At 57.4% G+C, this 26,257-nt stretch overlaps 2 protein-coding genes and 5 pseudogenes across 4 annotated transcripts; all 7 read left to right on the forward strand.

Annotated features, from left to right (window-relative positions):
- The first annotated feature begins 2,331 nt into the window (after positions 1 to 2,331).
- LOC142051082 (feather beta keratin-like) lies at positions 2,332 to 3,598 on the forward strand (annotated as a pseudogene).
- Positions 3,599 to 6,612: 3,014 nt separating this feature from the next.
- Positions 6,613 to 7,384, forward strand: LOC142051092 (feather beta keratin-like; annotated as a pseudogene).
- A 3,389-nt stretch (positions 7,385 to 10,773) lies between these two features.
- LOC142051093 (feather beta keratin-like) lies at positions 10,774 to 11,562 on the forward strand. 2 transcript variants are annotated; one of them, XM_075080281.1, is made up of 2 exons: positions 10,774 to 10,929; positions 11,242 to 11,562. In XM_075080281.1, exons 1-2 carry the CDS (start codon positions 10,774 to 10,776, stop codon positions 11,560 to 11,562), a joined length of 477 nt encoding a protein of 158 aa, XP_074936382.1. The 2 variants fall into 2 exon arrangements, with proteins under 2 accessions (XP_074936382.1, XP_074936383.1); XM_075080282.1 differs by lacking the exon at positions 10,774 to 10,929 and having other exon boundaries at positions 11,214 to 11,562.
- Positions 11,563 to 14,779: 3,217 nt separating this feature from the next.
- On the forward strand, positions 14,780 to 16,173 carry LOC142051084 (feather beta keratin). Of its 2 annotated transcripts, XM_075080275.1 has the most exons (2): positions 14,780 to 15,131; positions 15,443 to 16,173. In XM_075080275.1, the coding sequence occupies exons 1-2, from the start codon at positions 14,976 to 14,978 to the stop codon at positions 15,761 to 15,763; spliced, it is 477 nt and encodes a 158-aa protein (XP_074936376.1). In that variant the 5' UTR covers positions 14,780 to 14,975; the 3' UTR covers positions 15,764 to 16,173. The 2 variants fall into 2 exon arrangements, with proteins under 2 accessions (XP_074936376.1, XP_074936375.1); XM_075080274.1 differs by lacking the exon at positions 14,780 to 15,131 and having other exon boundaries at positions 15,450 to 16,173.
- A 1,787-nt stretch (positions 16,174 to 17,960) lies between these two features.
- Positions 17,961 to 19,171, forward strand: LOC142051090 (feather beta keratin-like; annotated as a pseudogene).
- A 1,787-nt stretch (positions 19,172 to 20,958) lies between these two features.
- On the forward strand, positions 20,959 to 21,772 carry LOC142051089 (feather beta keratin-like; annotated as a pseudogene).
- Positions 21,773 to 23,956: 2,184 nt separating this feature from the next.
- On the forward strand, positions 23,957 to 24,910 carry LOC142051096 (feather beta keratin-like; annotated as a pseudogene).
- Positions 24,911 to 26,257: the final 1,347 nt, after the last annotated feature.

Consider the following 26,257-nt stretch of genomic DNA (forward strand, 5'->3'; position numbering starts at 1 on the left):
AAGGAACCTTGCTCGTTTGTGATGCTGGCATGCAGTTGGTGTGGAAAACTGCACGGGGGGGTGGTGGTTGCTCCTGCCACAGGGGATGTAGGAGAGGACAAGCTGCCAGTGCCTTCCTCCCTGGTGCTCCAGTCCTCCACAGGTGATGTTTTGCTCCATGCCTCCCCAGTCCTGCTTCAGGTAGGGTGAGGGCCACCTCCCGTGTTCTCCCATACGCTGAGGAAACACTTCCAGTGCCCTTGCCCACAGCTAAAGCCCTGTCTTCCCCGAAAGACAGCTGCTGTCAGCAAACCCCCTGTGCCCTGCTGTGCAGGCAGGCCCCCAGGGAAAGCACTCTCCATCACCACGCATGAGCCGTGCTGGGCTGAGAGCAGAAGCGTGGTGGGGGGATAGGATCACACCAGGGAGGGAAGGCAGCATCTGCAGCACATGGTGAGAGAGCGCAGGGTGCGGCAGAGCACTGGAGCCTTTGGGCAGACGGTCGCCCTAGGCGCTGACCGTGGGAGGATCAAGGTCTGGTCGGAGACTCTACCTGTGGGTTTTCTGGGTCCGGGATGGGATTGAAAGGAGCCTTAGAAGAAAAGACAGATTTTGCACTTGTAGAATTAATGCAAGCATCCTTTCTTGAAGGAACAAGTCCTTCCCAACACTGTTGAGATGGATGGAACTGGTGCCCTGTGTCCCAGGTGCGCGGGAGATTTCCTCTTTCCTCTTGCACATCACTGCCCTGACTGCAGTAACAACAGGCCCAACGGCCCTGATGAGCCTCACCTGGGCTCTCTCCCTCTTCCCTTTGACCCAGGGCTCTATTTAAGCTCTGTCCTGAGCCCTCAGGCTGTTCTTTGGCTTGGTGGCAGGAGCGTAAGCCTCCTGTTCTTTCGTGGCTCTGCTTATGCCTGACCGCGAGCCCCCTTGATGCAGACCTCAAGCTGCCCACTGATTTCCCAGGCTCTCCTTGAACCTGTCTGGTCATTATGGTTCTGGTCAGCAATCAGTGGGCTCTGTTGACGCAGGTTATGATCACTGGATGTGCTGCTGACCTGTGGGATGACTGCCCTGCTTGATGTCAGTCCTGCTTCTTCACCATGAACTTGATGGTTGAGCTGGACTCTGGGCTGCTCCCGTCTACTGCCTCTGGGTTTTCCTTGTTCAGGAGCTGTGCAGTGGGGCCATTGCTGGTGAGGCTGCTGCCCTCCTGGCCTTGTGATCATGCTCACCTCCTGGCTCCCATCCTGCAGGGAGCAGCTGGCTCTCCCTGAGCCCTGGCAGCATTTCTGTTTGGATGGACTTTTGCTGGCCTCACCAGGTTAACGCAGTGCACCTTCCAAGCTCTCGTCGTCATCTGAAATGAGGAGTTTGGCCTGTGCCTCTGTGATTAGAGAGTTGACCGCCTCTGGTGGAGACTTCCCCAGTCTAGCTGGGGAAGGAGTTTTGTCCACCGTTTGCAGTGAGGCCCTGGCTGGGGTGTCAGACAAGCGGAGCTGGTGCCCCAGGCTGGGCTGTCATTCCTCTCGGGGACATTCAGCTCCTCTTCTGCCCCAGGAAATGCAGTGCAGGGCATTGAATCCTTCCCTTGGCATGCACTGCTGGGGAGATCCTGACATCTCTCCAGACTCTCCTTGCTGGCAGTGCCAGCCCTCTCTTGCTTCTGGGGAGGGTTGCACGTTGCACGGAAACCTTGCTGAGGGTTTGGAACCGTGTGTGTTGAGCCAAAGCAGAAGTTGAGGCAAGGACCATGGGGAGGAGGAAAGCAGTGGTATCTGGTGCCCAGCACGGGCTTTTGTTTGTGGAGGACAGCCCAGTTTATCAGGAGTGAGGCAGCAACGCTTGCCTGTGGAAGGGCCATGTCCTTCTTCCTGAACCATGCCTGTGCTGGTGACTGGGGACCTCCTGATGCCGCCGATGGAGGTGAGAGGGGGAGCAGCCAGGCTGCTTTCTCCTGAGAGGAATGCTGGGTATCACACCAGGGCTAAAGCCTGGGGCAGAGCTGACATGCTTGGAAAACTGGTGCCTTACACAGCCTGAGCTGGTTGCTAGGGAAAGCTGGGGATGGGGCTGGTCCTCACTCGGGAAGCTTGTTGGAAGCGTGGCATTTAATGATATGTTTGGAAGGAAATGAGGCCCCAAATGTTAGGACAAAACCTCAAAACAAGCCCTGGGAGGCTGCCGGAGCCTGACAACGTTAGCCATCTCCTTCTGTTTGACTTCACCTTTTCCTTCACTTCTGTGTCGCTTCCCCGGAAATACGTTGGCCTCTAATACTGTCACTTGAAAGGAGGCTGTGTGGCTCAATGGGCGTGTCATGAACAGGGAAATGAAAAGGCAGCGTTGCAGGGAACATAAGCAGTGTCTCCATTTCTTTAATTGTGATGCTTTGCATACAAGACAAGCTTGTTGTTAAAGACGTGACATGCGCAGAGGGTGCCTGTGGGCCCGGGGCGGTCTGGACCAGTATAAAAGCCAGTCCAGCTGTCGGAATCCTCATCGTCTTCTCTTGCCTTCTCCTCCTTGCTGAACAAGGTGAGCTGCAACCACCTTTGCCTCACTCTCCTCTCTCTCTCTCGTACCGCAGATTGTTTTCTGACTTTGGTGTCGCTTTTGCTGAGAGCCTTGCATCTTTGTGGTGTTCCCAACTCTAGGCTCCATGCTACCACCATGGCAGGTGGGAGAAAGTCTTGGGCTTTCTTTGCAGGGCCCCCTTCAGGACTGCTGCTCTTCAATCTTTCTGCCTCCTTTCCCAACGCTGTCCCTGCTCCCCAGAGCGTGCCTTTTCTCTTGCCGAGCACCCGGTCAGGCTGCACCTCACACGCTGACTGTGCTTTCCCTGCCCTCTCTCCCAGGTGCACCTCCGTCCCACGGCCATGTCCTGCTACGATCTGTGCCGTCCCTGTGGGCCAACCCCGCTTGCCAACAGCTGCAACGAGCCCTGTGTCAGGCAGTGCCAGGACTCCCGGGTGGTGATCGAACCGTCTCCCGTGGTGGTGACCCTGCCCGGACCCATCCTCAGCTCCTTCCCCCAGAACACCGTTGTGGGATCCACCACCTCCGCTGCCGTTGGCAGCATCCTGAGCGCTGAGGGAGTGCCCATCTCCTCCGGGGGCTTTAACATCTCCGGCCTTGGTGGCCGCTACTACGGCAGAAGGTGCCTGCCCTGCTAAAGGCGGGCCAGACGTCCAGTGAGTGCATCGACCGGGAAGCCCAAAGCCAGGTGCCGCACTGAGGACGGAGCTGCTGGCCAGGGTTTCCAGAGGGGCTGAGCACCCTCGTGCCCTCCTGCAAAGGAGGGATGGAAGCAAGGGGCCTTGCTGTGCTGCCTGGAAACATGGCCAACTGATGTCGTCTTCTCCTCCTGCTTTCTTCTCCGCATCATGAGTCCCTGTTGCCTCCTGCTGTCCTGTGCCATGGGTTCATCCTGAAGCAAGCTGAGAGGGGCCCAGCTCACCACCCCCTGCCCGTGTGTGTGGGAGGAAGACGCGTGTCCCGTTGCTGTGAAGGGTTGCCTGACTGTCAGCTGCACCTGTAGCAGCCCGGACCGGGTCCCTTCCAGCACGCGCTGCTTTGTTTCACTCTTTAGACTAACCATTAAAGTTTATGCTGCATTGTAGCTTGACGTCTCCTCGTGTTCCTTCCCTCGTGGGATGCCCAGCCAAGCGTTCCAGGGGAAATGGGATGCTCTACAAGACAAAGGCCTGTCCAAAGGGATGTGGTGGGCTCACATCTTTCTTGCGGGATTGGGAGGAGGGGATTCCCACTGACGTGACCTCCTGGAGTGGACTGTACTTCCCATGGGATATAGCCTTCCCAACGTCACCCACATGCCTTTGTCCTAAACACCACACTTGTTGTGTCTCTAAAACAAAACCCCACGATGCTTTGCGTGGCTCAAGATGTCTGTGGTCTGTGAGAGATGCTCAGATAGTGGTATCCCTCCACTTCTGTGCCCAGACCATCTCTGCGTGACCCTCAGGCCCCTTTCTGAAGCAGTCAACACTGTTAGCAGAGCTGCACAGTCACTGCTTGGGAGTTTGCATGACTTGTTGCCCATGACACGGAAATGAGGGCATCGAGCAAGTCCCTTGCCCACCAGGAGAAGGAAGGAAGGAAGGAAGGAAGGGAGGAAAGAGAGAATCCCTCCAGGATGCAGCCCTTGTGTCCTCCTGCCTCTCTGCCTTCAACTGCAAGACCACCAGCGTCAGGGAGCAAAGGAACCTTGCTCGTTTGTGATGCTGGCATGCAGTTGGTGTGGAAAACTGCACGGGGGGGTGGTGGTTGCTCCTGCCACAGGGGATGTAGGAGAGGACAAGCTGCCAGTGCCTTCCTCCCTGGTGCTCCAGTCCTCCACAGGTGATGTTTTGCTCCATGCCTCCCCAGTCCTGCTTCAGGTAGGGTGAGGGCCACCTCCCGTGTTCTCCCATACGCTGAGGAAACACTTCCAGTGCCCTTGCCCACAGCTAAAGCCCTGTCTTCCCCGAAAGACAGCTGCTGTCAGCAAACCCCCTGTGCCCTGCTGTGCAGGCAGGCCCCCAGGGAAAGCACTCTCCATCACCACGCATGAGCCGTGCTGGGCTGAGAGCAGAAGCGTGGTGGGGGGATAGGATCACACCAGGGAGGGAAGGCAGCATCTGCAGCACATGGTGAGAGAGCGCAGGGTGCGGCAGAGCACTGGAGCCTTTGGGCAGACGGTCGCCCTAGGCGCTGACCGTGGGAGGATCAAGGTCTGGTCGGAGACTCTACCTGTGGGTTTTCTGGGTCCGGGATGGGATTGAAAGGAGCCTTAGAAGAAAAGACAGATTTTGCACTTGTAGAATTAATGCAAGCATCCTTTCTTGAAGGAACAAGTCCTTCCCAACACTGTTGAGATGGATGGAACTGGTGCCCTGTGTCCCAGGTGCGCGGGAGATTTCCTCTTTCCTCTTGCACATCACTGCCCTGACTGCAGTAACAACAGGCCCAACGGCCCTGATGAGCCTCACCTGGGCTCTCTCCCTCTTCCCTTTGACCCAGGGCTCTATTTAAGCTCTGTCCTGAGCCCTCAGGCTGTTCTTTGGCTTGGTGGCAGGAGCGTAAGCCTCCTGTTCTTTCGTGGCTCTGCTTATGCCTGACCGCGAGCCCCCTTGATGCAGACCTCAAGCTGCCCACTGATTTCCCAGGCTCTCCTTGAACCTGTCTGGTCATTATGGTTCTGGTCAGCAATCAGTGGGCTCTGTTGACGCAGGTTATGATCACTGGATGTGCTGCTGACCTGTGGGATGACTGCCCTGCTTGATGTCAGTCCTGCTTCTTCACCATGAACTTGATGGTTGAGCTGGACTCTGGGCTGCTCCCGTCTACTGCCTCTGGGTTTTCCTTGTTCAGGAGCTGTGCAGTGGGGCCATTGCTGGTGAGGCTGCTGCCCTCCTGGCCTTGTGATCATGCTCACCTCCTGGCTCCCATCCTGCAGGGAGCAGCTGGCTCTCCCTGAGCCCTGGCAGCATTTCTGTTTGGATGGACTTTTGCTGGCCTCACCAGGTTAACGCAGTGCACCTTCCAAGCTCTCGTCGTCATCTGAAATGAGGAGTTTGGCCTGTGCCTCTGTGATTAGAGAGTTGACCGCCTCTGGTGGAGACTTCCCCAGTCTAGCTGGGGAAGGAGTTTTGTCCACCGTTTGCAGTGAGGCCCTGGCTGGGGTGTCAGACAAGCGGAGCTGGTGCCCCAGGCTGGGCTGTCATTCCTCTCGGGGACATTCAGCTCCTCTTCTGCCCCAGGAAATGCAGTGCAGGGCATTGAATCCTTCCCTTGGCATGCACTGCTGGGGAGATCCTGACATCTCTCCAGACTCTCCTTGCTGGCAGTGCCAGCCCTCTCTTGCTTCTGGGGAGGGTTGCACGTTGCACGGAAACCTTGCTGAGGGTTTGGAACCGTGTGTGTTGAGCCAAAGCAGAAGTTGAGGCAAGGACCATGGGGAGGAGGAAAGCAGTGGTATCTGGTGCCCAGCACGGGCTTTTGTTTGTGGAGGACAGCCCAGTTTATCAGGAGCGAGGCAGCAACGCTTGCCTGTGGAAGGGCCATGTCCTTCTTCCTGAACCATGCCTGTGCTGGTGACTGGGGACCTCCTGATGCCGCCGATGGAGGTGAGAGGGGGAGCAGCCAGGCTGCTTTCTCCTGAGAGGAATGCTGGGTATCACACCAGGGCTAAAGCCTGGGGCAGAGCTGACATGCTTGGAAAACTGGTGCCTTACACAGCCTGAGCTGGTTGCTAGGGAAAGCTGGGGATGGGGCTGGTCCTCACTCGGGAAGCTTGTTGGAAGCGTGGCATTTAATGATATGTTTGGAAGGAAATGAGGCCCCAAATGTTAGGACAAAACCTCAAAACAAGCCCCGGGAGGCTGCCGGAGCCTGACAACGTTAGCCATCTCCTTCTGTTTGACTTCACCTTTTCCTTCACTTCTGTGTCACTTCCCCGGAAATACGTTGGCCTCTAATACTGTCACTTGAAAGGAGGCTGTGTGGCTCAATGGGCATGTCATGAACAGGGAAATGAAAAGGCAGCGTTGCAGGGAACATAAGCAGTGTCTCCATTTCTTTAACTGTGATGCTTTGCATACAAGACAAGCTTGTTGTTAAAGACGTGACATGCGCAGAGGGTGCCTGTGGGCCCGGGGCGGTCTGGACCAGTATAAAAGCCAGTCCAGCTGTCGGAATCCTCATCGTCTTCTCTTGCCTTCTCCTCCTTGCTGAACAAGGTGAGCTGCAACCACCTTTGCCTCACTCTCCTCTCTCTCTCTCGTACCGCAGATTGTTTTCTGACTTTGGTGTCGCTTTTGCCGAGAGCCTTGCTTCTTTGTGGTGTTCCCAACTCTAGGCTCCATGCTACCACCATGGCAGGTGGGAGAAAGACTTGGGCTTTCTTTGCAGGGCCCCCTTCAGGACTGCTGCTCTTCAATCTTTCTGCCTCCTTTCCCAACGCTGTCCCTGCTCCCCAGAGCGTGCCTTTTCTCTTGCCGAGCACCCGGTCAGGCTGCACCTCACACGCTGACTGTGCTTTCCCTGCCCTCTCTCCCAGGTGCACCTCCGTCCCACGGCCATGTCCTGCTACGATCTGTGCCGTCCCTGTGGGCCAACCCCGCTTGCCAACAGCTGCAACGAGCCCTGTGTCAGGCAGTGCCAGGACTCCCGGGTGGTGATCGAACCGTCTCCCGTGGTGGTGACCCTGCCCGGACCCATCCTCAGCTCCTTCCCCCAGAACACCATTGTGGGATCCACCACCTCCGCTGCCGTTGGCAGCATCCTGAGCACTGAGGGAGTGCCCATCTCCTCCGGGGGCTTTAACATCTCCGGCCTTGGTGGCCGCTACTACGGCAGAAGGTGCCTGCCCTGCTAAAGGCGGGCCAGACGTCCAGTGAGTGCATCGACCGGGAAGCCCAAAGCCAGGTGCCGCACTGAGGACGGAGCTGCTGGCCAGGGTTTCCAGAGGGGCTGAGCACCCTCGTGCCCTCCTGCAAAGGAGGGATGGAAGCAAGGGGCCTTGCTGTGCTGCCTGGAAACATGGCCAACTGATGTCGTCTTCTCCTCCTGCTTTCTTCTCCGCATCATGAGTCCCTGTTGCCTCCTGCTGTCCTGTGCCATGGGTTCATCCTGAAGCAAGCTGAGAGGGGCCCAGCTCACCACCCCCTGCCCGTGTGTGTGGGAGGAAGACGCGTGTCCCGTTGCTGTGAAGGGTTGCCTGACTGTCAGCTGCACCTGTAGCAGCCCGGACCGGGTCCCTTCCAGCATGCGCTGCTTTGTTTCACTCTTTAGACTAATCATTAAAGTTTATGCTGCATTGTAGCTTGACGTCTCCTCGTGTTCCTTCCCTCGTGGGATGCCCAGCCAAGCGTTCCAGGGGAAATGGGATGCTCTACAAGACAAAGGCCTGTCCAAAGGGATGTGGTGGGCTCACATCTTTCTTGCGGGATTGGGAGGAGGGGATTCCCACTGACGTGACCTCCTGGAGTGGACTGTACTTCCCATGGGATATAGCCTTCCCAACGTCACCCACATGCCTTTGTCCTAAACACCACACTTGTTGTGTCTCTAAAACAAAACCCCACGATGCTTTGCGTGGCTCAAGATGTCTGTGGTCTGTGAGAGATGCTCAGATAGTGGTATCCCTCCACTTCTGTGCCCAGACCATCTCTGCGTGACCCTCAGGCCCCTTTCTGAAGCAGTCAACACTGTTAGCAGAGCTGCACAGTCACTGCTTGGGAGTTTGCATGACTTGTTGCCCATGACACGGAAATGAGGGCATCGAGCAAGTCCCTTGCCCACCAGGAGAAGGAAGGAAGGAAGGAAGGAAGGGAGGAAAGAGAGAATCCCTCCAGGATGCAGCCCTTGTGTCCTCCTGCCTCTCTGCCTTCAACTGCAAGACCACCAGCGTCAGGGAGCAAAGGAACCTTGCTCGTTTGTGATGCTGGCATGCAGTTGGTGTGGAAAACTGCACGGGGGGGTGGTGGTTGCTCCTGCCACAGGGGATGTAGGAGAGGACAAGCTGCCAGTGCCTTCCTCCCTGGTGCTCCAGTCCTCCACAGGTGACGTTTTGCTCCATGCCTCCCCAGTCCTGCTTCAGGTAGGGTGAGGGCCACCTCCCGTGTTCTCCCATACGCTGAGGAAACACTTCCAGTGCCCTTGCCCACAGCTAAAGCCCTGTCTTCCCCGAAAGACAGCTGCTGTCAGCAAACCCCCTGTGCCCTGCTGTGCAGGCAGGCCCCCAGGGAAAGCACTCTTCATCACCACGCATGAGCCGTGCTGGGCTGAGAGCAGAAGCGTGGTGGGGGGATAGGATCACACCAGGGAGGGAAGGCAGCATCTGCAGCACATGGTGAGAGAGCGCAGGGTGCGGCAGAGCACTGGAGCCTTTGGGCAGACGGTCGCCCTAGGCGCTGACCGTGGGAGGATCAAGGTCTGGTCGGAGACTCTACCTGTGGGTTTTCTGGGTCCGGGATGGGATTGAAAGGAGCCTTAGAAGAAAAGACAGATTTTGCACTTGTAGAATTAATGCAAGCATCCTTTCTTGAAGGGACAAGTCCTTCCCAACACTGTTGAGATGGATGGAACTGGTGCCCTGTGTCCCAGGTGCGCGGGAGATTTCCTCTTTCCTCTTGCACATCACTGCCCTGACTGCAGTAACAACAGGCCCAACGGCCCTGATGAGCCTCACCTGGGCTCTCTCCCTCTTCCCTTTGACCCAGGGCTCTATTTAAGCTCTGTCCTGAGCCCTCAGGCTGTTCTTTGGCTTGGTGGCAGGAGCGTAAGCCTCCTGTTCTTTCGTGGCTCTGCTTATGCCTGACCGCGAGCCCCCTTGATGCAGACCTCAAGCTGCCCACTGATTTCCCAGGCTCTCCTTGAACCTGTCTGGTCATTATGGTTCTGGTCAGCAATCAGTGGGCTCTGTTGACGCAGGTTATGATCACTGGATGTGCTGCTGACCTGTGGGATGACTGCCCTGCTTGATGTCAGTCCTGCTTCTTCACCATGAACTTGATGGTTGAGCTGGACTCTGGGCTGCTCCCGTCTACTGCCTCTGGGTTTTCCTTGTTCAGGAGCTGTGCAGTGGGGCCATTGCTGGTGAGGCTGCTGCCCTCCTGGCCTTGTGATCATGCTCACCTCCTGGCTCCCATCCTGCAGGGAGCAGCTGGCTCTCCCTGAGCCCTGGCAGCATTTCTGTTTGGATGGACTTTTGCTGGCCTCACCAGGTTAACGCAGTGCACCTTCCAAGCTCTCGTCGTCATCTGAAATGAGGAGTTTGGCCTGTGCCTCTGTGATTAGAGAGTTGACCGCCTCTGGTGGAGACTTCCCCAGTCTAGCTGGGGAAGGAGTTTTGTCCACCGTTTGCAGTGAGGCCCTGGCTGGGGTGTCAGACAAGCGGAGCTGGTGCCCCAGGCTGGGCTGTCATTCCTCTCGGGGACATTCAGCTCCTCTTCTGCCCCAGGAAATGCAGTGCAGGGCATTGAATCCTTCCCTTGGCATGCACTGCTGGGGAGATCCTGACATCTCTCCAGACTCTCCTTGCTGGCAGTGCCAGCCCTCTCTTGCTTCTGGGGAGGGTTGCACGTTGCACGGAAACCTTGCTGAGGGTTTGGAACCGTGTGTGTTGAGCCAAAGCAGAAGTTGAGGCAAGGACCATGGGGAGGAGGAAAGCAGTGGTATCTGGTGCCCAGCACGGGCTTTTGTTTGTGGAGGACAGCCCAGTTTATCAGGAGTGAGGCAGCAACGCTTGCCTGTGGAAGGGCCATGTCCTTCTTCCTGAACCATGCCTGTGCTGGTGACTGGGGACCTCCTGATGCCGCCGATGGAGGTGAGAGGGGGAGCAGCCAGGCTGCTTTCTCCTGAGAGGAATGCTGGGTATCACACCAGGGCTAAAGCCTGGGGCAGAGCTGACATGCTTGGAAAACTGGTGCCTTACACAGCCTGAGCTGGTTGCTAGGGAAAGCTGGGGATGGGGCTGGTCCTCACTCGGGAAGCTTGTTGGAAGCCTGGCATTTAATGATAGGTTTGGAAGGAAATGAGGCCCCAAATGTTAGGACAAAACCTCAAAACAAGCCCCGGGAGGCTGCCGGAGCCTGACAACGTTAGCCATCTCCTTCTGTTTGACTTCACCTTTTCCTTCACTTCTGTGTCACTTCCCCGGAAATACGTTGGCCTCTAATACTGTCACTTGAAAGGAGGCTGTGTGGCTCAATGGGCATGTCATGAACAGGGAAATGAAAAGGCAGCGTTGCAGGGAACATAAGCAGTGTCTCCATTTCTTTAACTGTGATGCTTTGCATACAAGACAAGCTTGTTGTTAAAGACGTGACATGCGCAGAGGGTGCCTGTGAGCCCGGGGCGGTCTGGACCAGTATAAAAGCCAGTCCAGCTGTCGGAATCCTCATCGTCTTCTCTTGCCTTCTCCTCCTTGCTGAACAAGGTGAGCTGCAACCACCTTTGCCTCACTCTCCTCTCTCTCTCTCGTACCGCAGATTGTTTTCTGACTTTGGTGTCGCTTTTGCCGAGAGCCTTGCTTCTTTGTGGTGTTCCCAACTCTAGGCTCCATGCTACCACCATGGCAGGTGGGAGAAAGTCTTGGGCTTTCTTTGCAGGGCCCCCTTCAGGACTGCTGCTCTTCAATCTTTCTGCCTCCTTTCCCAACGCTGTCCCTGCTCCCCAGAGCGTGCCTTTTCTCTTGCCGAGCACCCGGTCAGGCTGCACCTCACACGCTGACTGTGCTTTCCCTGCCCTCTCTCCCAGGTGCACCTCCGTCCCACGGCCATGTCCTGCTACGATCTGTGCCGTCCCTGTGGGCCAACCCCGCTTGCCAACAGCTGCAACGAGCCCTGTGTCAGGCAGTGCCAGGACTCCCGGGTGGTGATCGAACCGTCTCCCGTGGTGGTGACCCTGCCCGGACCCATCCTCAGCTCCTTCCCCCAGAACACCATTGTGGGATCCACCACCTCCGCTGCCGTTGGCAGCATCCTGAGCACTGAGGGAGTGCCCATCTCCTCCGGGGGCTTTAACATCTCCGGCCTTGGTGGCCGCTACTACGGCAGAAGGTGCCTGCCCTGCTAAAGGCGGGCCAGACGTCCAGTGAGTGCATCGACCGGGAAGCCCAAAGCCAGGTGCCGCACTGAGGACGGAGCTGCTGGCCAGGGTTTCCAGAGGGGCTGAGCACCCTCGTGCCCTCCTGCAAAGGAGGGATGGAAGCAAGGGGCCTTGCTGTGCTGCCTGGAAACATGGCCAACTGATGTCGTCTTCTCCTCCTGCTTTCTTCTCCGCATCATGAGTCCCTGTTGCCTCCTGCTGTCCTGTGCCATGGGTTCATCCTGAAGCAAGCTGAGAGGGGCCCAGCTCACCACCCCCTGCCCGTGTGTGTGGGAGGAAGACGCGTGTCCCGTTGCTGTGAAGGGTTGCCTGACTGTCAGCTGCACCTGTAGCAGCCCGGACCGGGTCCCTTCCAGCATGCGCTGCTTTGTTTCACTCTTTAGACTAATCATTAAAGTTTATGCTGCATTGTAGCTTGACGTCTCCTCGTGTTCCTTCCCTCGTGGGATGCCCAGCCAAGCGTTCCAGGGGAAATGGGATGCTCTACAAGACAAAGGCCTGTCCAAAGGGATGTGGTGGGCTCACATCTTTCTTGCGGGATTGGGAGGAGGGGATTCCCACTGACGTGACCTCCTGGAGTGGACTGTACTTCCCATGGGATATAGCCTTCCCAACGTCACCCACATGCCTTTGTCCTAAACACCACACTTGTTGTGTCTCTAAAACAAAACCCCATGATGCTTTGCGTGGCTCAAGATGTCTGTGGTCTGTGAGAGATGCTCAGATAGTGGTATCCCTCCACTTCTGTGCCCAGACCATCTCTGCGTGACCCTCAGGCCCCTTTCTGAAGCAGTCAACACTGTTAGCAGAGCTGCACAGTCACTGCTTGGGAGTTTGCATGACTTGTTGCCCATGACACAGAAATGAGGGCATCGAGCAAGTCCCTTGCCCACCAGGAGAAGGAAGGAAGGAAGGAAGGAAGGGAGGAAAGAGAGAATCCCTCCAGGATGCAGCCCTTGTGTCCTCCTGCCTCTCTGCCTTCAACTGCAAGACCACCAGCGTCAGGGAGCAAAGGAACCTTGCTCGTTTGTGATGCTGGCATGCAGTTGGTGTGGAAAACTGCACGGGGGGGTGGTGGTTGCTCCTGCCACAGGGGATGTAGGAGAGGACAAGCTGCCAGTGCCTTCCTCCCTGGTGCTCCAGTCCTCCACAGGTGACGTTTTGCTCCATGCCTCCCCAGTCCTGCTTCAGGTAGGGTGAGGGCCACCTCCCGTGTTCTCCCATACGCTGAGGAAACACTTCCAGTGCCCTTGCCCACAGCTAAAGCCCTGTCTTCCCCGAAAGACAGCTGCTGTCAGCAAACCCCCTGTGCCCTGCTGTGCAGGCAGGCCCCCAGGGAAAGCACTCTCCATCACCACGCATGAGCCGTGCTGGGCTGAGAGCAGAAGCGTGGTGGGGGGATAGGATCACACCAGGGAGGGAAGGCAGCATCTGCAGCACATGGTGAGAGAGCGCAGGGTGCGGCAGAGCACTGGAGCCTTTGGGCAGACGGTCGCCCTAGGCGCTGACCGTGGGAGGATCAAGGTCTGGTCGGAGACTCTACCTGTGGGTTTTCTGGGTCCGGGATGGGATTGAAAGGAGCCTTAGAAGAAAAGACAGATTTTGCACTTGTAGAATTAATGCAAGCATCCTTTCTTGAAGGAACAAGTCCTTCCCAACACTGTTGAGATGGATGGAACTGGTGCCCTGTGTCCCAGGTGCACGGGAGATTTCCTCTTTCCTCTTGCACATCACTGCCCTGACTGCAGTAACAACAGGCCCAACGGCCCTGATGAGCCTCACCTGGGCTCTCTCCCGCTTCCCTTTGACCCAGGGCTCTATTTAAGCTCTGTCCTGAGCCCTCAGGCTGTTCTTTGGCTTGGTGGCAGGAGCGTAAGCCTCCTGTTCTTTCGTGGCTCTGCTTATGCCTGACCGCGAGCCCCCTTGATGCAGACCTCAAGCTGCCCACTGATTTCCCAGGCTCTCCTTGAACCTGTCTGGTCATTATGGTTCTGGTCAGCAATCAGTGGGCTCTGTTGACGCAGGTTATGATCACTGGATGTGCTGCTGACCTGTGGGATGACTGCCCTGCTTGATGTCAGTCCTGCTTCTTCACCATGAACTTGATGGTTGAGCTGGACTCTGGGCTGCTCCCGTCTACTGCCTCTGGGTTTTCCTTGTTCAGGAGCTGTGCAGTGGGGCCATTGCTGGTGAGGCTGCTGCCCTCCTGGCCTTGTGATCATGCTCACCTCCTGGCTCCCATCCTGCAGGGAGCAGCTGGCTCTCCCTGAGCCCTGGCAGCATTTCTGTTTGGATGGACTTTTGCTGGCCTCACCAGGTTAACGCAGTGCACCTTCCAAGCTCTCGTCGTCATCTGAAATGAGGAGTTTGGCCTGTGCCTCTGTGATTAGAGAGTTGACCGCCTCTGGTGGAGACTTCCCCAGTCTAGCTGGGGAAGGAGTTTTGTCCACCGTTTGCAGTGAGGCCCTGGCTGGGGTGTCAGACAAGCGGAGCTGGTGCCCCAGGCTGGGCTGTCATTCCTCTCGGGGACATTCAGCTCCTCTTCTGCCCCAGGAAATGCAGTGCAGGGCATTGAATCCTTCCCTTGGCATGCACTGCTGGGGAGATCCTGACATCTCTCCAGACTCTCCTTGCTGGCAGTGCCAGCCCTCTCTTGCTTCTGGGGAGGGTTGCACGTTGCACGGAAACCTTGCTGAGGGTTTGGAACCGTGTGTGTTGAGCCAAAGCAGAAGTTGAGGCAAGGACCATGGGGAGGAGGAAAGCAGTGGTATCTGGTGCCCAGCACGGGCTTTTGTTTGTGGAGGACAGCCCAGTTTATCAGGAGCGAGGCAGCAACGCTTGCCTGTGGAAGGGCCATGTCCTTCTTCCTGAACCATGCCTGTGCTGGTGACTGGGGACCTCCTGATGCCGCCGATGGAGGTGAGAGGGGGAGCAGCCAGGCTGCTTTCTCCTGAGAGGAATGCTGGGTATCACACCAGGGCTAAAGCCTGGGGCAGAGCTGACATGCTTGGAAAACTGGTGCCTTACACAGCCTGAGCTGGTTGCTAGGGAAAGCTGGGGATGGGGCTGGTCCTCACTCGGGAAGCTTGTTGGAAGCCTGGCATTTAATGATAGGTTTGGAAGGAAATGAGGCCCCAAATGTTAGGACAAAACCTCAAAACAAGCCCCGGGAGGCTGCCGGAGCCTGACAACGTTAGCCATCTCCTTCTGTTTGACTTCACCTTTTCCTTCACTTCTGTGTCACTTCCCCGGAAATACGTTGGCCTCTAATACTGTCACTTGAAAGGAGGCTGTGTGGCTCGACGGGTGTGCCGTGAACAGGGAAATGAAAAGGCAGCGTTGCAGGGAACATAAGCAGTGTCTCCATTTCTTTAATTGTGATGCTTTGCATACAAGACAAGCTTGTTGTTAAAGACGTGACATGCGCAGAGGGTGCCTGTGAGCCCGGGGCGGTCTGGACCAGTATAAAAGCCAGTCCAGCTGTCGGAATCCTCATCGTCTTCTCTTGCCTTCTCCTCCTTGCTGAACAAGGTGAGCTGCAACCACCTTTGCCTCACTCTCCTCTCTCTCTCTCGTACCGCAGATTGTTTTCTGACTTTGGTGTCGCTTTTGCCGAGACCTTGCTTCTTTGTGGTGTTCCCAACTCTAGGCTCCATGCTACCACCATGGCAGGTGGGAGAAAGTCTTGGGCTTTCTTTGCAGGGCCCCCTTCAGGACTGCTGCTCTTCAATCTTTCTGCCTCCTTTCCCAACGCTGTCCCTGCTCCCCAGAGCGTGCCTTTTCTCTTGCCGAGCACCCGGTCAGGCTGCACCTCACACGCTGACTGTGCTTTCCCTGCCCTCTCTCCCAGGTGCACCTCCGTCCCACGGCCATGTCCTGCTACGATCTGTGCCGTCCCTGTGGGCCAACCCCGCTTGCCAACAGCTGCAACGAGCCCTGTGTCAGGCAGTGCCAGGACTCCCGGGTGGTGATCGAACCGTCTCCCGTGGTGGTGACCCTGCCCGGACCCATCCTCAGCTCCTTCCCCCAGAACACCGTTGTGGGATCCACCACCTCCGCTGCCGTTGGCAGCATCCTGAGTGCTGAGGGAGTGCCCATCTCCTCCGGGGGCTTTAACATCTCCGGCCTTGGTGGCCGCTACTACGGCAGAAGGTGCCTGCCCTGCTAAAGGCGGGCCGGACGTCCAGTGAGTGCATCGACCGGGAAGCCCAAAGCCAGGTGCCGCACTGAGGACGGAGCTGCTGGCCAGGGTTTCCAGAGGGGCTGAGCACCCTCGTGCCCTCCTGCAAAGGAGGGATGGAAGCAAGGGGCCTTGCTGTGCTGCCTGGAAACATGGCCAACTGATGTCGTCTTCTCCTCCTGCTTTCTTCTCCGCATCATGAGTCCCTGTTGCCTCCTGCTGTCCTGTGCCATGGGTTCATCCTGAAGCAAGCTGAGAGGGGCCCAGCTCACCACCCCCTGCCCGTGTGTGTGGGAGGAAGACGCGTGTCCCGTTGCTGTGAAGGGTTGCCTGACTGTCAGCTGCACCTGTAGCAGCCCGGACCGGGTCCCTTCCAGCACGCGCTGCTTTGTTTCACTCTTTAGACTAATCATTAAAGTTTATGCTGCATTGTAGCTTGACGTCTCCTCGTGTTCCTTCCCTCGTGGGATGCCCAGCCAAGTTGCTGATTGGGAAAAGGGTGGGCAGCTAAGGGCCAACGGTGGTCCTGTCCTGTGCCTGTAGGAGCTGACTTCTACCAAGGTCTAAGGTAGTTGGAAGAGACATGGGTAGGTGGATGGGGGTGTGGTGCTGTCTGAGCGTGCAAAGGGCGTCCAGGAGGTTCCCCAGTGGGACATGTGAGCAGCAAGCGAGGGTGGCTATTGGTTTCCAGTTGACGAGGCAGTTCACTGACCAAGCAGAAGATGTTTCTGTGCAGGCTAGCGCCCTCCTGGCCAAGGCTCTGGTCTTAGGTTGCGACTCGCAATGTGTCCTTGCCCTTCTGTCGTCCAAGCACTTCTTCCAAAGCCTGGAACTGGAGGGAGTCCCAAAGGAGCTGAAGGGACAGGGGCAGCCAGGGCCACTGTGTAAGGGGAGATGTGATCCCTCGTCTAGAATTTGGGACAACGGGGGTGGGTTGAGCATGGTTGTGTAAGAGGGGTAGGGGAGGGGGATGGACAGGCAGGCATTGCCCTCCCTCATGTGAAGGCAATGGGTAGCATCGGTGGCAAGCCCTGGATACTCTGAGGAGGTCTAGAACATAGCAGGAAAAGCATCTTTGCCCCCACCGGAGCAGCCTTGTGGTCAAAAGCATGAAGTGTTGCAGAGTCCTCCTGCGTGTGTCACTGTGTCCTGAAGGGAAGTGGCTGTGGAGCAGACCTGCAGGCAGTTCTCCAGAAACCTCACTCAGCTGCTGTGCGGGCTGTGCCTGGAGAGCCGCCAAGCAGGGATGCTTTTCTCCCTTCAGGCTGTGGAGGGGGAGGCAGTGGTACCCCAGCAGCTCTGCTCTCAGTCCCTCCTTCCCACTCCCTTGTCCTGCACAGGCAATACTTTGGCCCTGCCGCTCTGGGCATGCTGCAGGTCGAGTAGGAGGCCCCTCGTGTGCCGTGCTCCTCCCCAACTGTCCTTGCAAAGCCTTGTCAAGCCTGCTTGCTGCAGAGGAGGGCTGGGGGTCCTGTGGAACTCCCGCCAAGTCTTTGGTCGTGCCTGGTGTGCCGGCAGCCTGGATGGCCAGGGCAGAAGTGGTGGCAAAGACAGGGGCAGGAAGAAGGACATGTGTGTGGCTTGGCCATCACATGCCTTGGTGCTGGGGTACCTCCACCTTTGCCAGTGGTGTCCAGCAAAGAGTGTTGGGAGGGGAACAGCCTTCATTCTTAGCCACTGGTAGCCTGCTGCTTCAGGCAGGCAGGGGTGGAGGAGAGAAGGAGGATGGCAAAAGAGGGAGGCAATCTTCTGCTGAGAGCACGGCTCAGTCCCAGCGACAGCGTCTAAACCTGCAGAGCCAAGTGCCCTGCCTAGAAAGGCGATCCCTAAATCAGTGTGAGTGAGCACCGTGTGAGGGAGAGCGACTAATGGTGCTGACCTTTGCATGTGGATGTCCAGGCTGAAGCCTCAGGGTTGTGAGGAGACCTGCTCCATTCTTCAGGAAACACTTTAAAGTGATGCCCTGGAGGGGAAGGGACTGGCATCAGCTGGCGGGGTGGGAGGCTCTTCATCACCGTCTGCATCGTCGGCCTATGCTGACGTGTCATTTCCCCTGGAATCATGTTGGCCTCTAATACTGTCACTTGAAAGGAGGCTGTGTGGCTCAATGGGCATGTCATGAACAGGGAAATGAAAAGGCAGCGTTGCAGGGAACAAAAGCAGTGTCCCCATTTCTCTAATTGTGATGCTTTGCATAAGAGATGAGCTTGTTGGTGAAGACATGACATGCGCAGAGGGTGCCTGTGGGGCCTGGGGCGGTCTGGGCCAGTATAAAAGCCAGTCCAGCAGTTGGAATCCTCATCATCTTCTCTTGCCTTCTCCTCCTTGCTGAACAAGGTGAGCTGCAACTACCTTTGCCTCACTCTCCTCTTGGTCTTGTTTTTCTCTGATTCTTTAGGGCTCAATCATGGCTTTTCGTTCAGGTTGGTTCTGCTGAGAGCCTTGCTCCTGCTCCCATAGTCTCTGTCCAACTTGTTGTCCACTGGGCTTTGATGGAAGGAGGTCTTGGAATGTCTTTGCAGGGAAATCTTGTGGACTGGGCTCCTAAGGCTCTCTTCTTTCCTATGCCGCCTGTCCCTGCTCCCCAGAGCGTGCCTTTTCTCTTGCCGAGCACCCGGTCAGGCTGCACCTCACACGCTGACTGTGCTTTCCCTGCCCTCTCTCCCAGGTGCACCTCCGTCCCACGGCCATGTCCTGCTACGATCTGTGCCGTCCCTGTGGGCCAACCCCGCTTGCCAACAGCTGCAACGAGCCCTGTGTCAGGCAGTGCCAGGACTCCCGGGTGGTGATCCAGCCCTCTCCCGTGGTGGTGACCCTGCCCGGACCCATCCTCAGCTCCTTCCCCCAGAACACTGCTGTGGGATCCACCACCTCCGCTGCCGTTGGCAGCATCCTGAGTGAGGAGGGAGTGCCCATCTCCTCCGGGGGCTTTAACTTCTCCGGCCTTGGTGGCCGCTACTACGGCAGAAGGTGCCTGCCCTGCTAAAGGCGGGCCAGACGTCCAGTGAGTGCATCGACCGGGAAGCCCAAAGCCAGGTGCCGCACTGAGGACGGAGCTGCTGGCCAGGGTTTCCAGAGGGGCTGAGCACCCTCGTGCCCTCCTGCAAAGGAGGGATGGAAGCAAGGGGCCTTGCTGTGCTGCCTGGAAACATGGCCAACTGATGTCGTCTTCTCCTCCTGCTTTCTTCTCCGCATCATGAGTCCCTGTTGCCTCCTGCTGTCCTGTGCCATGGGTTCATCCTGAAGCAAGCTGAGAGGGGCCCAGCTCACCACCCCCTGCCCGTGTGTGTGGGAGGAAGACGCGTGTCCCGTTGCTGTGAAGGGTTGCCTGACTGTCAGCTGCACCTGTAGCAGCCCGGACCGGGTCCCTTCCAGCACGCGCTGCTTTGTTTCACTCTTTAGACTAATCATTAAAGTTTATGCTGCATTGTAGCTTGACGTCTCCTCGTGTTCCTTCCCTCGTGGGATGCCCAGCCAAGTTGCTGATTGGGAAAAGGGTGGGCAGCTAAGGGCCAACGGTGGTCCTGTCCTGTGCCTGTAGGAGCTGACTTCTACCAAGGTCTAAGGTAGTTGGAAGAGACATGGGTAGGTGGATGGGGGTGTGGTGCTGTCTGAGCGTGCAAAGGGCGTCCAGGAGGTTCCCCAGTGGGACATGTGAGCAGCAAGCGAGGGTGGCTATTGGTTTCCAGTTGACGAGGCAGTTCACTGACCAAGCAGAAGATGTTTCTGTGCAGGCTAGCGCCCTCCTGGCCAAGGCTCTGGTCTTAGGTTGCGACTCGCAATGTGTCCTTGCCCTTCTGTCGTCCAAGCACTTCTTCCAAAGCCTGGAACTGGAGGGAGTCCCAAAGGAGCTGAAGGGACAGGGGCAGCCAGGGCCACTGTGTAAGGGGAGATGTGATCCCTCGTCTAGAATTTGGGACAACGGGGGTGGGTTGAGCATGGTTGTGTAAGAGGGGTAGGGGAGGGGGATGGACAGGCAGGCATTGCCCTCCCTCATGTGAAGGCAATGGGTAGCATCGGTGGCAAGCCCTGGATACTCTGAGGAGGTCTAGAACATAGCAGGAAAAGCATCTTTGCCCCCACCGGAGCAGCCTTGTGGTCAAAAGCATGAAGTGTTGCAGAGTCCTCCTGCGTGTGTCACTGTGTCCTGAAGGGAAGTGGCTGTGGAGCAGACCTGCAGGCAGTTCTCCAGAAACCTCACTCAGCTGCTGTGCGGGCTGTGCCTGGAGAGCCGCCAAGCAGGGATGCTTTTCTCCCTTCAGGCTGTGGAGGGGGAGGCAGTGGTACCCCAGCAGCTCTGCTCTCAGTCCCTCCTTCCCACTCCCTTGTCCTGCACAGGCAATACTTTGGCCCTGCCGCTCTGGGCATGCTGCAGGTCGAGTAGGAGGCCCCTCGTGTGCCGTGCTCCTCCCCAACTGTCCTTGCAAAGCCTTGTCAAGCCTGCTTGCTGCAGAGGAGGGCTGGGGGTCCTGTGGAACTCCCGCCAAGTCTTTGGTCGTGCCTGGTGTGCCGGCAGCCTGGATGGCCAGGGCAGAAGTGGTGGCAAAGACAGGGGCAGGAAGAAGGACATGTGTGTGGCTTGGCCATCACATGCCTTGGTGCTGGGGTACCTCCACCTTTGCCAGTGGTGTCCAGCAAAGAGTGTTGGGAGGGGAACAGCCTTCATTCTTAGCCACTGGTAGCCTGCTGCTTCAGGCAGGCAGGGGTGGAGGAGAGAAGGAGGATGGCAAAAGAGGGAGGCAATCTTCTGCTGAGAGCACGGCTCAGTCCCAGCGACAGCGTCTAAACCTGCAGAGCCAAGTGCCCTGCCTAGAAAGGCGATCCCTAAATCAGTGTGAGTGAGCACCGTGTGAGGGAGAGCGACTAATGGTGCTGACCTTTGCATGTGGATGTCCAGGCTGAAGCCTCAGGGTTGTGAGGAGACCTGCTCCATTCTTCAGGAAACACTTTAAAGTGATGCCCTGGAGGGGAAGGGACTGGCATCAGCTGGCGGGGTGGGAGGCTCTTCATCACCGTCTGCATCGTCGGCCTATGCTGACGTGTCATTTCCCCTGGAATCATGTTGGCCTCTAATACTGTCACTTGAAAGGAGGCTGTGTGGCTCAATGGGCATGTCATGAACAGGGAAATGAAAAGGCAGCGTTGCAGGGAACAAAAGCAGTGTCCCCATTTCTCTAATTGTGATGCTTTGCATAAGAGATGAGCTTGTTGGTGAAGACATGACATGCGCAGAGGGTGCCTGTGGGGCCTGGGGCGGTCTGGGCCAGTATAAAAGCCAGTCCAGCAGTTGGAATCCTCATCGTCTTCTCTTGTCTTCTCCTCCTTGCTGAACAAGGTGAGCTGCAACTACCTTTGCCTCACTCTCCTCTTGGTCTTGTTTTTCTCTGATTCTTTAGGGCTCAATCATGGCTTTTCGTTCAGGTTGGTTCTGCTGAGAGCCTTGCTCCTGCTCCCATAGTCTCTGTCCAACTTGTTGTCCACTGGGCTTTGATGGAAGGAGGTCTTGGAATGTCTTTGCAGGGAAATCTTGTGGACTGGGCTCCTAAGGCTCTCTTCTTTCCTATGCCGCCTGTCCCTGCTCCCCAGAGCGTGCCTTTTCTCTTGCCGAGCACCCGGTCAGGCTGCACCTCACACGCTGACTGTGCTTTCCCTGCCCTCTCTCCCAGGTGCACCTCCGTCCCACGGCCATGTCCTGCTACGATCTGTGCCGTCCCTGTGGGCCAACCCCGCTTGCCAACAGCTGCAACGAGCCCTGTGTCAGGCAGTGCCAGGACTCCCGGGTGGTGATCCAGCCCTCTCCCGTGGTGGTGACCCTGCCCGGACCCATCCTCAGCTCCTTCCCCCAGAACACTGCTGTGGGATCCACCACCTCCGCTGCCGTTGGCAGCATCCTGAGTGAGGAGGGAGTGCCCATCTCCTCCGGGGGCTTTAACATCTCCGGCCTTGGTGGCCGCTACTACGGCAGAAGGTGCCTGCCCTGCTAAAGGCGGGCCAGACGTCCAGTGAGTGCATCGACCGGGAAGCCCAAAGCCAGGTGCCGCACTGAGGACGGAGCTGCTGGCCAGGGTTTCCAGAGGGGCTGAGCACCCTCGTGCCCTCCTGCAAAGGAGGGATGGAAGCAAGGGGCCTTGCTGTGCTGCCTGGAAACATGGCCAACTGATGTCGTCTTCTCCTCCTGCTTTCTTCTCCGCATCATGAGTCCCTGTTGCCTCCTGCTGTCCTGTGCCATGGGTTCATCCTGAAGCAAGCTGAGAGGGGCCCAGCTCACCACCCCCTGCCCGTGTGTGTGGGAGGAAGACGCGTGTCCCGTTGCTGTGAAGGGTTGCCTGACTGTCAGCTGCACCTGTAGCAGCCCGGACCGGGTCCCTTCCAGCATGCGCTGCTTTGTTTCACTCTTTAGACTAACCATTAAAGTTTATGCTGCATTGTAGCTTGACGTCTCCTCGTGTTCCTTCCCTCGTGGGATGCCCAGCCAAGTTGCTGATTGGGAAAAGGGTGGGCAGCTAAGGGCCAACGGTGGTCCTGTCCTGTGCCTGTAGGAGCTGACTTCTACCAAGGTCTAAGGTAGTTGGAAGAGACATGGGTAGGTGGATGGGGGTGTGGTGCTGTCTGAGCGTGCAAAGGGCGTCCAGGAGGTTCCCCAGTGGGACATGTGAGCAGCAAGCGAGGGTGGCTATTGGTTTCCAGTTGACGAGGCAGTTCACTGACCAAGCAGAAGATGTTTCTGTGCAGGCTAGCGCCCTCCTGGCCAAGGCTCTGGTCTTAGGTTGCGACTCGCAATGTGTCCTTGCCCTTCTGTCGTCCAAGCACTTCTTCCAAAGCCTGGAACTGGAGGGAGTCCCAAAGGAGCTGAAGGGACAGGGGCAGCCAGGGCCACTGTGTAAGGGGAGATGTGATCCCTCGTCTAGAATTTGGGACAACGGGGGTGGGTTGAGCATGGTTGTGTAAGAGGGGTAGGGGAGGGGGATGGACAGGCAGGCATTGCCCTCCCTCATGTGAAGGCAATGGGTAGCATCGGTGGCAAGCCCTGGATACTCTGAGGAGGTCTAGAACATAGCAGGAAAAGCATCTTTGCCCCCACCGGAGCAGCCTTGTGGTCAAAAGCATGAAGTGTTGCAGAGTCCTCCTGCGTGTGTCACTGTGTCCTGAAGGGAAGTGGCTGTGGAGCAGACCTGCAGGCAGTTCTCCAGAAACCTCACTCAGCTGCTGTGCGGGCTGTGCCTGGAGAGCCGCCAAGCAGGGATGCTTTTCTCCCTTCAGGCTGTGGAGGGGGAGGCAGTGGTACCCCAGCAGCTCTGCTCTCAGTCCCTCCTTCCCACTCCCTTGTCCTGCACAGGCAATACTTTGGCCCTGCCGCTCTGGGCATGCTGCAGGTCGAGTAGGAGGCCCCTCGTGTGCCGTGCTCCTCCCCAACTGTCCTTGCAAAGCCTTGTCAAGCCTGCTTGCTGCAGAGGAGGGCTGGGGGTCCTGTGGAACTCCCGCCAAGTCTTTGGTCATGCCTGGTGTGCCGGCAGCCTGGATGGCCAGGGCAGAAGTGGTGGCAAAGACAGGGGCAGGAAGAAGGACATGTGTGTGGCTTGGCCATCACATGCCTTGGTGCTGGGGTGCCTCCACCTTTGCCAGTGGTGTCCAGCAAAGAGTGTTGGGAGGGGAACAGCCTTCATTCTTAGCCACTGGTAGCCTGCTGCTTCAGGCAGGCAGGGGTGGAGGAGAGAAGGAGGATGGCAAAAGAGGGAGGCAATCTTCTGCTGAGAGCACGGCTCAGTCCCAGCGACAGCGTCTAAACCTGCAGAGCCAAGTGCCCTGCCTAGAAAGGCGATCCCTAAATCAGTGTGAGTGAGCACCGTGTGAGGGAGAGCGACTAATGGTGCTGACCTTTGCATGTGGATGTCCAGGCTGAAGCCTCAGGGTTGTGAGGAGACCTGCTCCATTCTTCAGGAAACACTTTAAAGTGATGCCCTGGAGGGGAAGGGACTGGCATCAGCTGGCGGGGTGGGAGGCTCTTCATCACCGTCTGCATCGTCGGCCTATGCTGACGTGTCATTTCCCCTGGAATCATGTTGGCCTCTAATACTGTCACTTGAAAGGAGGCTGTGTGGCTCAATGGGCATGTCATGAACAGGGAAATGAAAAGGCAGCGTTGCAGGGAACAAAAGCAGTGTCCCCATTTCTCTAATTGTGATGCTTTGCATAAGAGATGAGCTTGTTGGTGAAGACATGACATGCGCAGAGGGTGCCTGTGGGGCCTGGGGCGGTCTGGGCCAGTATAAAAGCCAGTCCAGCAGTTGGAATCCTCATCGTCTTCTCTTGCCTTCTCCTCCTTGCTGAACAAGGTGAGCTGCAACTACCTTTGCCTCACTCTCCTCTTGGTCTTGTTTTTCTCTGATTCTTTAGGGCTCAATCATGGCTTTTCGTTCAGGTTGGTTCTGCTGAGAGCCTTGCTCCTGTTCCCATAGTCTCTGTCCAACTTGTTGTCCACTGGGCTTTGATGGAAGGAGGTCTTGGAATGTCTTTGCAGGGAAATCTTGTGGACTGGGCTCCTAAGGCTCTCTTCTTTCCTATGCCGCCTGTCCCTGCTCCCCAGAGCGTGCCTTTTCTCTTGCCGAGCACCCGGTCAGGCTGCACCTCACACGCTGACTGTGCTTTCCCTGCCCTCTCTCCCAGGTGCACCTCCGTCCCACGGCCATGTCCTGCTACGATCTGTGCCGTCCCTGTGGGCCAACCCCGCTTGCCAACAGCTGCAACGAGCCCTGTGTCAGGCAGTGCCAGGACTCCCGGGTGGTGATCCAGCCCTCTCCCGTGGTGGTGACCCTGCCCGGACCCATCCTCAGCTCCTTCCCCCAGAACACTGCTGTGGGATCCACCACCTCCGCTGCCGTTGGCAGCATCCTGAGTGAGGAGGGAGTGCCCATCTCCTCCGGGGGCTTTAACTTCTCCGGCCTTGGTGGCCGCTACTACGGCAGAAGGTGCCTGCCCTGCTAAAGGCGGGCCAGACGTCCAGTGAGTGCATCGACCGGGAAGCCCAAAGCCAGGTGCCGCACTGAGGACGGAGCTGCTGGCCAGGGTTTCCAGAGGGGCTGAGCACCCTCGTGCCCTCCTGCAAAGGAGGGATGGAAGCAAGGGGCCTTGCTGTGCTGCCTGGAAACATGGCCAATTGATGTCGTCTTCTCCTCCTGCTTTCTTCTCCGCATCATGAGTCCCTGTTGCCTCCTGCTGTCCTGTGCCATGGGTTCATCCTGAAGCAAGCTGAGAGGGGCCCAGCTCACCACCCCCTGCCCGTGTGTGTGGGAGGAAGACGCGTGTCCCGTTGCTGTGAAGGGTTGCCTGACTGTCAGCTGCACCTGTAGCAGCCCGGACCGGGTCCCTTCCAGCACGCGCTGCTTTGTTTCACTCTTTAGACTAACCATTAAAGTTTATGCTGCATTGTAGCTTGACGTCTCCTCGTGTTCCTTCCCTCGTGGGATGCCCAGCCAAGTTGCTGATTGGGAAAAGGGTGGGCAGCTAAGGGCCAACGGTGGTCCTGTCCTGTGCCTGTAGGAGCTGACTTCTACCAAGGTCTAAGGTAGTTGGAAGAGACATGGGTAGGTGGATGGGGGTGTGGTGCTGTCTGAGCGTGCAAAGGGCATCCAGGAGGTTCCCCAGTGGGACATGTGAGCAGCAAGCGAGGGTGGCTATTGGTTTCCAGTTGACGAGGCAGTTCACTGACCAAGCAGAAGATGTTTCTGTGCAGGCTAGCGCCCTCCTGGCCAAGGCTCTGGTCTTAGGTTGCGACTCGCAATGTGTCCTTGCCCTTCTGTCGTCCAAGCACTTCTTCCAAAGCCTGGAACTGGAGGGAGTCCCAAAGGAGCTGAAGGGACAGGGGCAGCCAGGGCCACTGTGTAAGGGGAGATGTGATCCCTCGTCTAGAATTTGGGACAACGGGGGTGGGTTGAGCATGGTTGTGTAAGAGGGGTAGGGGAGGGGGATGGACAGGCAGGCATTGCCCTCCCTCATGTGAAGGCAATGGGTAGCATCGGTGGCAAGCCCTGGATACTCTGAGGAGGTCTAGAACATAGCAGGAAAAGCATCTTTGCCCCCACCGGAGCAGCCTTGTGGTCAAAAGCATGAAGTGTTGCAGAGTCCTCCTGCGTGTGTCACTGTGTCCTGAAGGGAAGTGGCTGTGGAGCAGACCTGCAGGCAGTTCTCCAGAAACCTCACTCAGCTGCTGTGCGGGCTGTGCCTGGAGAGCCGCCAAGCAGGGATGCTTTTCTCCCTTCAGGCTGTGGAGGGGGAGGCAGTGGTACCCCAGCAGCTCTGCTCTCAGTCCCTCCTTCCCACTCCCTTGTCCTGCACAGGCAATACTTTGGCCCTGCCGCTCTGGGCATGCTGCAGGTCGAGTAGGAGGCCCCTCGTGTGCCGTGCTCCTCCCCAACTGTCCTTGCAAAGCCTTGTCAAGCCTGCTTGCTGCAGAGGAGGGCTGGGGGTCCTGTGGAACTCCCGCCA

The sequence above is a fragment of the Phalacrocorax aristotelis genome, unplaced genomic scaffold, assembly GCF_949628215.1.
Source record: "Phalacrocorax aristotelis unplaced genomic scaffold, bGulAri2.1 scaffold_144, whole genome shotgun sequence".
Taxonomy (NCBI): domain Eukaryota; kingdom Metazoa; phylum Chordata; class Aves; order Suliformes; family Phalacrocoracidae; genus Phalacrocorax; species Phalacrocorax aristotelis.